At 48.6% G+C, this 12,496-nt stretch overlaps 1 protein-coding gene across 1 annotated transcript; it reads right to left on the bottom strand.

The window, feature by feature from the left end:
- Positions 1 to 5,405: 5,405 nt before the first annotated feature.
- GRXCR2 (glutaredoxin and cysteine rich domain containing 2) lies at positions 5,406 to 9,940 on the bottom strand. The gene is made up of 3 exons (XM_051631543.1): positions 9,596 to 9,940; positions 7,341 to 7,556; positions 5,406 to 5,585 (listed from the first exon to the last, which is right to left on the bottom strand). Exons 1-3 carry the CDS (start codon positions 9,938 to 9,940, stop codon positions 5,406 to 5,408), a joined length of 741 nt encoding a protein of 246 aa, XP_051487503.1.
- Positions 9,941 to 12,496: the final 2,556 nt, after the last annotated feature.

Below are 12,496 nucleotides of genomic sequence, written 5' to 3'. Positions count from 1 at the left end.
GCATCCCAGCTGTCTGGAAGGTGCACTTGGCAGGGAGCAAGCTGCCCCTGCAGACCACCACCCATCCAACCCACCCGCTCTGCCACTGCCTGTGCTCCCAGGCCAACACGGAGGGCACATTTTCCCTGGAAACACGTGGCAAAGGCAGAGTATTTTCCAGCGTATTTCTGAACTGACACACAAGAATATCAACCCCAGTGCTGGATGCAGCAGGTTGTCCATCTGATGGCCACCGAGTTCTTGCAGATGCTACGCAGCAGAAGCAGAGGACACATCTCTGCAGCGGCTTCTGTGCTCCATCCTCAGAGACTGCAAACTGGAGGCCATACAAGAAAAGCCAATCAAGGCAACACGTGGGATTCCTGTGAGCCAGGAGATGTCTTGGCACAAACATGCCCTTGAAGAACCCCATCTGCTTTGGCTTTGGTCTCCTGGACAAGCACATCTGCTTCCACTCTCCCACCCTATCTGCAGCATAAGAACAACATCCAAAGTTCAGCTTGCAGAGTCAGGGCAGAAAGAACAAGAGCAGGAGCTGAGCCCTGAAGTCAGCTCTAACTATGGCATTTATTAGTAACTATGGCAATTATTCTTTCAATCATATCAAATTCCTGGCTAAAAGCATGTGATGCACTTGCTGCCACATAAAAATGAGGATTATTTTAACCTTTCTGCTCTGTGCTTCTGGCTGTCATAATTAGCCTCACTATTCACCTCCAGCTGCCCTTCTCAAGTCATACGGAAGTGTACTACAGAATACAATTTCCATTTGCATTTCCACTCTGCTTCACATCTTTTACAAGGAAAGCCCTAACTCTGCTTCTCCTCTCACCTCTAATTGCCGCACACTCAAGGAAATCAGCAAACGATGGCACTGCCTTCTCCCGGTGATTTCAGGGCTTTCAAATGAGTATTTCAGAGCACATCCCCTGCTCAGCCATAGTGTGGCAGTCTGAACTACCTGGTGAGCAAATCTGACTGCCCAAGCTCGCCAGTTACAGCTCAGGATCCCCGCAGCAGAGCAAGAGAAAAAAAATATTCCTTTTTTTTTTTTTTTTTTTTTTTTTAAGCAAAACATAAATGCACCTTTACACCTTTACCTCTTCTAAGGAAAAAAAAAAATTAAAAACATTTTAAGAATAGCTGTAGATGGTTAACAGAAAGTGAAGAGAAATAGACAAATAGACTAAGCATTTTTGCCTCTATTTACTGTTCAAAGTTCTGGTTGCTTGGCTTCTGAGGACATTTTGGATTTTTCTTTGTAAAAGAATTTCACATACTTGCCAGTTTGGTTCTCGGTACAGAGCACGACACCACCACAGGGATCTGATTCCATTTTGTGCTGAGCCACCAAGCACCAGGAAAAGAGAAGAGAAGAGAAGAGAAGAGAAGAGAAGAGAAGAGAAGAGAAGAGAAGAGAAGAGAAGAGAAGAGAAGAGAAGAGAAGAGAAGAGAAGAGAAGAGAAGAGAAGAGAAGAGAAGAGAAGAGAAGAGAAGAGAAGAGAAGAGAAGAGAAGAGAAGAGAAGTTAAGTTCAATTAAAACAAAGAGACACCACGACATCTTTTAGAGATTCTTGTATCTCATCAGTCATTTCCTCGTCAGATGGACACTGAAGATGAGAAGCTGACCCCACCAGCATTGGATGCAGAAGCCTGGTGACTTCAGCAGGCCCAACGTCACCTTTACAGGCTTTCCACAACAGGAAAAACTTGTTATTTCTTGGAAGAAGTGCAACATATCATCTTTCACAGCCACAGCACACAGCCACAGCCCCACATCCAGCCCAGCACTACAGCAGCACAGCTGCATGTGCCAGAGCAGACCCCCCTCAAGCAGGGACACTCCAGCTTTCCCTTGGCACTGTTTTGGTCAAAGCCAAATCTCTGCTACCAAGAGATGGAGAACTGGCATCTGGCTGAGACAGGAAATTCCTTCCTTGTGTTTTAATTCAAGGATGAATTTAGCTCAAAGTCAACATTTGTTTAAACATCTTGTCCTGCTGAGAACATCCACAAACCCACGGAGGTTTGTGCCAAGGAAATGCCCTGCACTATATCATTTGTATTTAAACTCGCAGGCAAAACAAATATAATGGAGCCCACTCTATTCTTCACCTTGGTGTTCACAAAACCCAGTCACAGCTAGAGGGCAAAAGCCCAGCATCAGCTTGTAACAAACATTAGAATGCAACTCTGTTTTTGTGCTACAGTTCAAAGGAAAACACCAACAAAAAGAACAGTTTTGATGCACAGCTCGGAGCTTGGGTCTGAGAGACAGCAGCGCTCAGAAGGAAAATTCAGCAGGGTGCTGTTTTGCTGGGAGCAGATGCAACAGGGAAACGCTGTTTACCTGCTGTGAGCACAGCCTTCCGCCACTGCCAAACTTCTTCACTTTAAAGCCTCCTTCAGAGCCCAACGCCGGGCGCACTGCCGGGCCGCAAGCCGTGCTGCAGCGAGCGGGGCCGCCCTCTGCGGGGACAGGAAAGCTGAACTCCTTTCTACCCAGCCGACCTTCCTTTGGAGCAGATCCCAGCCGCCGGGCACAGCCCCCGGAAGGGCAGGTGCTGCCGGCCTGGCTGCGCATCCCTGGCACCACCGGGCGGCCTTGCCGTGCCCAGCGAGTCCGCCAGGGCTGGGAGCAGGCTGGCCCGGCACGGCTGTGGCAGCAGACAGGATTCGGTGGCTTTGTTTGCTGCATCCCAGTCCCTCTCGGATGTTTCAGTGCTCTGCGAGCAGCGGTGAGGCTGTTTCTAGCCAAGAACAGGACCCCACTCTCCACCAGGGCCACAGCCCCAGGGCCAGCAGCGTCCCTGCTGGAGGGCAGGGCGGGTGGGGCCACCCGGGCACCCCGGGGTGCCGGGCAGTGCCAGGAGCCCTCTCGGCTGCAGAGCCTTGGATGCACCGACTGACACCTCGGGTGCAGAAACGCCAGTTTTCATCTAAGCATGAAAAAAAACTCTGATAAGGAGGAAAACTGAGCTTTGAGCGCAGGCAGCACCCACGCACCCACCAGGTGGCAGGGAGGGACCCCCGAGAGGGCTCGGAGCCAGGCTCTGCTCCCCGGCCCCGCCGGTGTCCCTCCCGCAGACACGATTTACGGTTCTCCAGGCAGTCACCGGGGAGGCAGGAGCACAGAAGAGTGTCTGCGAGAGAAGGGGAGCGGAGCCGGCGCTTAACGCGGAACTAGAGCCGGGCAGAGCGGCTCCGGAGCGGGCTGAGCCCGCGGCGCTCCCGGGCACCGGAGCAGGCGGCCGGGCTGGAAGGGGCGCTGGAAGGGGCGCTGCCACCAGCCTGCACCCCCACCGTGTCCCCCACTGCGGCCCGGCCCCGCAGACCCTGCCCAGCCCAGCCTGTGTGGGCCCCGGGCAGCAGAACCGCCGAGCGCTGCGGCTGCAGCCCCGGGGCCGCACGGCAGCCTGTGCCCCGAGCTGGGAACGGGCCCGGGCTGGTGTGTGTGTGTGTGCGTCTGTCTGTGTGTGCCTCTGGGGGCTGGGAACAGCCCCGAGCAGCGGCTTCGCACCCGGCCGGGCTCCCCGGGCCCTTCCTCGACGGACGGAACCTCTGGCTGCAGAAACGTCGTCGAACTAACCCCGTGCCTCAGCAGCAGCCTCGCCGTGCTGCTTTAGGAGAGTTCAACCCCCTTTTTCACTGGAAAGAGAGCATTTATTGGGTAAATCAAGTCAGGTGTTTCCAAAATAAACTGAGTGGGCTTAAAGCAGGGGGAGCCAACCCCCCCCAGCGCTGCCCCGGCCCTGGCGCGGGAGGGCAGCGCTCGGCTCCCGGCTGCCTGAGCCCAGCGCCGGGGCAGAGGAAGGGGAAGAGCTGACACAGCCAGCTGGAGTAACAGTGCTCGAGAAACTTCGTCATCACGGAAGAACAATAAATATTGATTTGATAAATGCCTATTTTCACCTAGTTTTATTGTAAACATTAAGCTATCAGGCACCATTTTTCGCCTGGTTGCTCTTCCCTTGTCTGAAGCTGGCAATCTTTTTAAACAAGCCCAACAAACCGAGATCAAACAGGTCAAACTTGAGGGGAGAGATCTGCTTGACAACAACTTCTGATCTGTGAGGTCTCCTCTACCCTCAATGAATACCCACAGGACTACATCTTTTCATACTGCAGGTCCTGATATGAGAAATTAAGCTAATAAAGTATCTGCTATAGATTTATAAGGTTTTTTTAAAAATAAACTCTCAGTACCCACTGAACAATTTCAGTAGGAAACATATGGAAGTGTAAGAGCTAAACCTGCATTATTTCTAATAATTTAAGTATTGCAGGGAAATCTCATAACCTACCTTAGGAAAGTGGAAACTTGGCCATAAATTACCCTGCCTAGGCTTGCAACCTCAGCATGAAGCACATGTGAGCAGTCTCCTAACTCACCAGTCTCAGAGGTAATATGTGAGTTAGGGCTGCATTAAAAATCCTAGTGAATAGAAAATGTAATAAGTGAAGGCTTTGGGGAAGAAACAGTTTCCTGTTTGCCTCAGCTTCTCAAAGCCCCTGTGTTCTGTGCCACCAGGGGCAGCCTGCAAAGCGTCCCACAACATCTCTTCGCCTCAGCTAATTAGAGTTTACCTTCTGTAGATTACAACATGGGATTGATATTAAGCAACAGAAGTCCTGCTCACCACCAGCCTGATCCTGAAAAGTGCTGAGCATCATACAGTGGAGCTTTAGTTCAGCACTTCATAAGTAGGCAAAAAACTTAATAACTTCTATTTATAATAATAAATTACTGTACACTTTTAATACCTGCAGGTTTGGGAAGGGTTTTCAGTGTCTTCCCATAAATCAGACCCCAAAGGAAACATTGTGCCCACTAAAGCAGGTGTCAGAATCAGCAAAATCTTTAGGAAGTTCCTCTGACACTGCAAGGCAACTACAGAGTTAACTACAACAGACAGTGTAATTTTACAACATTTAACGAGTTAAACCCCAGGGGAGGCACCACTCTGCTGGTGTAGTGCAAACAGACCTTACACCCTGACATGTTACCAACCTGCCCAAACTGCACCTAATGCTGCTTTTCCTGGCCTTGCTGGAGTGCCTGCTGGGTCTCACCTGGCACCAGGTACCCAACTGAGAGGCAGTGCTGGCAAATTCAGGCTGAGCTCCAGATGCCAGAGACAGTTATACAGGTGCTTAGCTTCCGAATGCAGGGAGCTTCCTCCAGGTGACCCCTGCAGGCACCAGGGTCTGGGCTGGGTCAGAAGTCAGACAGGGGGACAGCTCATAGCAGAGGTGCAGTGTTCACATTTAAGGCGAGATGTGTGTCATGTGCCTTTCCTATCTTTTAAAAACTTATCATAGCCAGGCTGCTTGAAGATTAAAAAATTCAAAGCTTTCAACAAAATCTTGCTGTGGTGCTTGTAGCCTGCTGCAGGGATCCTGATCAGGGAGCACAGATCTGGCAGGGCTGCAGGCCACTTTCGTTGCAAGCCGGGCATCGGAGCGCCCTGTAGGACTCTCTGAACCTGTTTGCCAGCATTGAAAACTTGCTTCCGTGGCACAGGGAGCAAGGAGCAGAGCCTGACCCTTTGCACTGGGAACAACCGTGGCCAGCATCTCCCCCCTGAAAGAGAAAGGTCATGGAAAAAAAATGTTACCGAGTATTAGACACCAAAGTCAGTAACAGGCTTGAAATTCTGGCTTCCGGTCTTTTAGGTATTTGTTCCTCCTGACAAGCCACTCTGCCAATAATAGTCAGGTCTCTACAGCAATATAATCAAGAAAAAGGCTTCCATCTTGCTGGGGACAATCTGTGGATACTTCTGCAAAATGAGAAATTAACATGACTGGGCTTTATAACACAATATTTGCAAATCCATCTTTCTCCTCCTGTGAGGGTCTGCACAGCTCCACCCATCACTTCCCAGCACATCCATCTCCTCAGTTCTGCATCCCAGGTTTTCAGCCACACTTCCTTTCTTCACACTTTGCCCCTCACTCTCTGCCCACAGCCCCTCATCACCCACAGCTTGTTTCAGGCTGTCCCTTGTGCCTGCAGCTGGCTCCCAGGCAGCCTCTTTTGAATCCCATCTTAAAATTGAGTGCTGCCCCTGAGCCCAGAAATGGAGCACCTGCCTCAGGAAGAATGCAGCACGACATAGGTTTGTTCTCCTGATGTCAGGTTCAGAGATCTGCAGGATGGGATGAGGTTTTGACTAAGAGAGGGGGAGTTGGTGCCAGATACACTTCATATTGGTGCCTGCTTATGAATTCAATAGTCCAAATTGATTGACTTCCCAGAAGAATAACCTTCCTGTGGTTTGGCCATCTTTAGATGAATGTTCATTATACCAGTGTATAGAAAAATCAAAAATTATTCTTAAAAAAATCACAGCTTTACGACCTTCAAGTTTTATTTTTTAATTCCCAAACACCAGGGAGAACAGAAGTACTTTGCTGAGTTCTTACAGAGTTCAGTTTCTCTGGAAGGGCACCTTAAGGGAGCTGTTGTCCTACTCCAAAGCTGCTCCTCCACTGAGGGGCCTGCAGGAAGACAATCTGTGACCTTATGGAGGTCTTTTTGACTTATATTCCCCCAAGAGGCCAGGAGTCATTTTTCAATGACTCAGAGGGGTGTCTGCCAGTAGATGGGATGGATATTTGCTTTTATATTCAAACTCCCTTTCTGAAAATCCAGTTTATTTCAAAACCGACAAAAGTCAAAATTCCTACCTAGTTTCCCAAGGCTGTTTTCAGTTTTCCTGGGGTCCTTGTGCAGGTCAACCATAAGAAAGGCTGGTGGCTGCAGAAGGACCAAGGGAACCTGCCCTCAGCACAGGTCAGTCTCAGATCTGCAAAACTGTAGTGTTTATTTGCCCTGCATGACAACATTGTGTTTCGTGGGATCAAATTATGGTCAGACTAATTGGGATTCTGACCAACAAAGACTAACCTGTGAGAAAATAAGTGGAAGGCACAATCTTATTTCAGCTGATATTAAAATTTTAGCCTTGGGCAGTCTCAACCACAGAGCAGCTGTGTTTAGCTTTGTCAGGCTGGAGAAACCCCAGTCTGCTCTCTTCCACTGGGAGACAGTGACAAAGGATGGACCTAAGCCAAGCTATTTAAACATCAGCAATCTCCAGAGGAGGAATCAAGTGGGAGACATGAACATCTGGAATCAGAATAGCTGTCCCCAGAGCACAAGCCACACAGCAGTGTTGATCAGTTATCTCCCAAGTGGAAAGAGGAACAAAGTGGTGCTTGTAATCCAGATGTAGTTAAGTGCCAGATGCAGACACAGATGGGGCTTGGGTGGCAACACTCAGTAGTCTGGCCAGGGCTGTAAGACCCAACAGCACTTTACATTTTCTCTTACCTGCACATAGGGGTTACAGACAATCTTCTTTTCCACATCTTTTTTGTGTCCACCACCAAGTCTTTCTTTCTTTTCCCGATATACGAAGGCCCAGTCACTTATCCCCTCAGTCTGGATGACTCTTCTCATGAGCTCTTTCTGGTCCATTGGTGCACGGATGATTTTCAGGTTATTAGTGTAGATTATTATCTTGCCAAAATCTAGAATTGGAGAAGCCTGTAGAAGGATCTTATCAGTGTCTCACCAGCATAAATACCTCGAGAAGAACCTCAGCCCCAGTTCCAAGAGCAGCAGTGTTGCCATGTATGGAAAAGCAACTTCTGCACTGGGGCCTGACCTACATTTCTTTGAAGGCTGAGTAGCTGGGGAGTGGAGAGGGGTTTTCATGTTTTTGGGCCAGAAGTAGAAATGTCCCATGTTGGTGACCCATTCTGCGGCCTTTAATGGGGATTTTCATAGCTAAAACTTTTCTTTCTAATTTATGAATGCTGGCAAAAGGATCAGATTATAGAAAAACCTCATTATCTAGTGCTAGATTGTGTTCCTAACAGTGAAGAGCCAGTCTAAATACCCATCTCTGGGCACACCTGAATTTGTATTAGTTTGTAATAGTTCTAAAGTGAAGCTTGGTATGGTCAAACATTTCCCTGAAAGCAGCATTTTGCTCACCAGGTCCCTCTTCCCTTTGCACTGGTGTCACATGGCAGTTACCTCAGCCTATTGTTTTACACACTCTTCATATTTCAGTCTGTTTAGGTATCTGTGTCAGCAAGCAATGCTGACGAGGTGGCTGGTGGCTCTCCTGGCCACTGGGCACCTGCTTCTCTATGGGGAGAAGCATGGGGAGGTGACAGGTGAACACAAATCCTCACCATTTGCAGGAGGCTTGAAAAGCCTTGAGACAGACATGGTGTCTCCAAATACCAAATGCATGTTGATGCAAAACAGAACTCCCACTGGATAGTGGGAGTATTCAAGGTATTTACGGTTAGGAAAACTAGGGAATAGAGATGAGCGTTGCCCAGGAATGCAGAACAAATTAATGGTATGGATAAGATCACATTAGTGCTCCAGCTTCAGGCAGGAGACATTCATCATGGTTTGATATATTCAGTTAAAATAGATGTTCAGTATATCAACTAAACACAGTTCAAATATGAGCCACCTGGGTTTCCCACACACAACTTTGATTAGCACCAAGACTCAATAGACCAAATGCATTCAAACCAAGGTCATAAACAGCATTTTATACTTTTTAAAGCACTTTAGCCCCTCTAGCTGTGTCAGCCAGAATGACATTCCTTCTTTACCCAAAGACCACAACACATGACAACATTCTCTTTCCATCACAGAAGTTGATGCACTTGACTGACATCCCCTTTCCCTTGGAGTTTCCCTCCAGCCTCACCCCCCTCTCCTTTCTTTGAACATACGTGGGTCGAGTTTTATGAGTCTGCTGATTCTATCAGTATAACCTACTCCATTCAGATTCTGCATATCAGCGTGACGTGGCTGTTATCAACAGTGCCAATGTGCCATCACTGGTAATTGAATTGTTTCGTTGGTACATCTAGATTTGATAAAACCAAACAGCAGTAAAATACACATAAATGTAATTTAACAGAGGAAGAAAACTAACAATCCCTGTGTATTCATCAACTGAACATGTACTACACATTTACTGGCTTTTTATTAGGACTAAAGATACACTTCTGTATCAATTGCATTAATTATATGTGAATAAAATGCCCAGTGAAACAAAGCTGGGATTTTCAAAGCAGCCAAAGGGGAATTCTGACCTGCCAGGGCACGTGGAGGCCCCGCTCAGGGGCTCACTGGGACGCTGCCGGTGGCACCAACCATTTTGCCAGCTCAAGTCATGCAACTTCAGTGTTTTAAATATAACTAATTAAGATAATATCCACCTTACATTTGACTGCTTTAGACGCAGTAGGATGACTGCATATGGATGCTGATATATATGGAAATGTATCATTATACAGGGGGACAGCTGCAAGCCAGCCCGGTGGGAGCAGAGCAGCAGATGCTGCAACTCACACAGCTCCTGTCCTTTGCAAGGAAGCAGAATGCAGGGTTTGTGGGGTAAAGGCTGAAGATTTACAGTCACCCTTTCAAGGTCCTGGACTAGCAAAGCTGAGTTTTGACTGAGTGCAGACCCAGCTTGAGACTGCTGTTACCAGATGGGTCCAAGGTGGCTCAGCCAGCAGCTGGTTTCCAGGCTGGACACCACTTACCCGGCAGTGGCTGTCACCAGGCTGGCAGTCACCGAGCAGGGGTGAGCTACTGGTCAGGCTGTACTTCTTGTCCTCTTTCAAGATGCTGATCCTCTGGGCAGTCAGCTTGGCTGGTGGGTAGAACCTGTTCTCGGACCTTTCCCCAGCCCCACAGAAGTGGTCCCCTGGCTCGAAGCTGTGGCGGAGGAAACGCCGCGAGTGCTCCTTGGCTGGGGGCTCGAGCTCCTGCCCGTCCTCATAGACCTGCTTCAGCACTCGGCCACTGTAAGATGATGAGATTTTGAACCTCACTTTGCGGGGCCTTCCCTCGTGCCGCTGAATAACTTTCTTCTGCTGCTCATCCATTATTAGGATTTCAAGCTGCAAGTCCTGGAGATCAGCTCCAAGAGCTTTGGGTCCAAAAGAAAACTCTCCCCAGCTTTCCCCAGACCAGCAATGTATAATTCAAGGTTTCTAGTAGTTCCTCTCATCTTACAGCAAAACTGACACCACTGTATTAAATATTGATAGATATTCACAAAGAGAAAATATCAACAGTAGAGAAATATAAGGCAGGTTGGTGAATGGTGGACAGGCTGGCTTACCACAAGGGAAAAGGAGTTAACTCAGGGAGGACAGGATTAAATAGGAAATTCTGCCCATGCTCTGAAACCATGGAAATGTTTCTGCTATGTGCTGTGATAAGAACTACCCCAAATACACCATCCCAGCAGCTTTTCACAATTTTCTGACAAGGTGAGAAGTTAAAAAGACAAGTTCACAGAGAAAGCAATCCAGCTTCACAAATAGCAAATGTGAATAATCTCCCAGTCTTGCTCTGAAACCCTGAGACTACAAAGCTCCGTGTCGTTTTAATCCAAATGTGTTCCTCTACAGGTTGCTGGAGATCTAATTAAGATTTTTCTCTCTCTTTAGCTTTCAATCCCTATTTGTTATTCTTGTGCCTTTCAGGGCCTTTGACCGTTCAGGGTTGGCTTCTCAATTTAAAGGACAGTCACCCCCTGAGAGCCACCAGAGGCCCAATCCTCACCTGCAGAGCCTTGCACCTGCTTGAGGAGCACAAAATGCAGCTCTTCGAATGGGTCATTTTCTTTCCCAGCTGGCAAAGCAGAGGCTTGCAGAGGTGCAGAGCAGGAGGGGACAGGGCCCCAGCTCACCCTGGAGAAGCAGCGCGAGTGTCGGGCAGGTGGGTGCTTTGCAGGACTCTGGGTGCAACCAGCCTCCCTCAGCATCTAACCAAGGCACAGCCCCACCAGCCCCCACCCCGATGGCAGCAATGACCCATGACAGCCCAGGTTGAGCCCCAAAGCTGATCCTTGGCTGCCACATGGCTCATGGCTCCACCAGAGCAGGGTTTGTTCCCTGCACCCATCCCCAACTGGACCTTGGGGCTTGTCTTTCCTTTCCAGGGAAAAAACAAGGAGTATGTTCAGCACAAAATGCATCACCAGAGTAATTGCTGTCTGCGTTTTAAACAGCTCCTGGTGCTTATCTCTAAGAAGTATACACAACAGGAGTTAAAGTCTCTCTGCTTTTAAGTTCCAAGATTTCAGTAAATTTCCACTGTTAAATGCAGTTCCATTCAGTGGGACTTAAACTGAGCTTTCTGCCTACATCCTGCCATGGCTGTCTTTTAATTCAAAACCAGTGCTTGTAGAGCTCAAAATTCTCAATAAATGTTATATTAAAAGTTGTGGTTTTTTTGTGGAATAGTATGACAACAGTTCAGAAGTGTTTATATAGTGGTGCACTAGACATGCACCTGGCACTTGAAGGGAACCTTCTACAATGCAGCCCTTGCAACCACCCAGCCCATCTCCGTGTGCTGAAAGAGGTTTCTGTTGTGACAGACGCTGCTCCTGCAGGTTCAGGGGCTGCTGGAAGCCTCCTTGTAAGTACACACAGAAGATGTGCATCCCGCCAAGAGGACATGCACCAACAGGCCTGGGAAAACACGCAGCCATGGATACGCCCTTTTCATTTCCAAAACACTATTATAATGCTCATGTCAGTCTCCCATCCTATCTCAAACAGCAGGATCTCACATTATGTGAAAACTGATTTGCATGAATCAAGCTAGGCTCTTGCTGCATTTACTTGAGAAGCCTGATCCACCCCTTTGTCTTCTAAGTCCCGTGTGAATCAGGCCTCAGCACTTCTGCTTTTTCAAAGGTACACCAGCAGTCTTAATTTGACACAAATCATAATCTAAGATACCTTAATTGGAGTTCATTTTCTTTTGATTAAGGGAACAATCAAACAGGAAAGGAAGTTCAAAGCAGCAATGTGAGCACAGTGTGGGCACCCCTGCCCCGCTCTGTGCCTGTGAGACGAGCAAAGCGACTTCCCATCCTGACAGTTACTTGCAGGTGCTTCCAAAACACACCACATCTACCCTGGCCCTGTAATTTTCACCTTAGAAAAAGCACCCTCTGCAGAGCTATCAGTGGGATTTGCTGTTTATCAAACAGCTGGTGGCTGTGGCACAGGGCTGGAGCCCAGCTGAAATTCAGCCTCTGGGGAGGCACAAACCCATCCCATAGCCAGACACTCCCATGGAAACCCGAGCAGGCACACTAGGTCAGGCTTGTGCAGAGGGACCTGTCACTCAGATGTATGCACCTTTTCTGAAGCCCCTGTGCAGATAAATCGTGCAAAGAAGAGATTTCTGAAGAGCCTTTCTACATTTCTTACTTGTTCTGAAACACTCAGGCCAACCTTTCCCCAAAGAAGATTCCAGCAGGGACTTCCCAGGTGGTGTTTTCCATGCTCCTCCCAAGCTGGGGCTGTCCCGCTCCGGCCCAGCTCTGCGGCGTGCGGGGCCAGGCAGAGCGCAGGCAGGGACAGCAGGGCTGGGGCAGAGCCTGACCCTGCTGCAGCCCTGCCAGCCCAGCAGCCACG

The sequence above is a fragment of the Apus apus genome, chromosome 13 (assembly GCF_020740795.1).
Source record: "Apus apus isolate bApuApu2 chromosome 13, bApuApu2.pri.cur, whole genome shotgun sequence".
Taxonomy (NCBI): domain Eukaryota; kingdom Metazoa; phylum Chordata; class Aves; order Apodiformes; family Apodidae; genus Apus; species Apus apus.
Note: the sequence above shows the minus strand (reverse complement) of the source record. Positions and strands in the feature narration are given on the sequence as shown.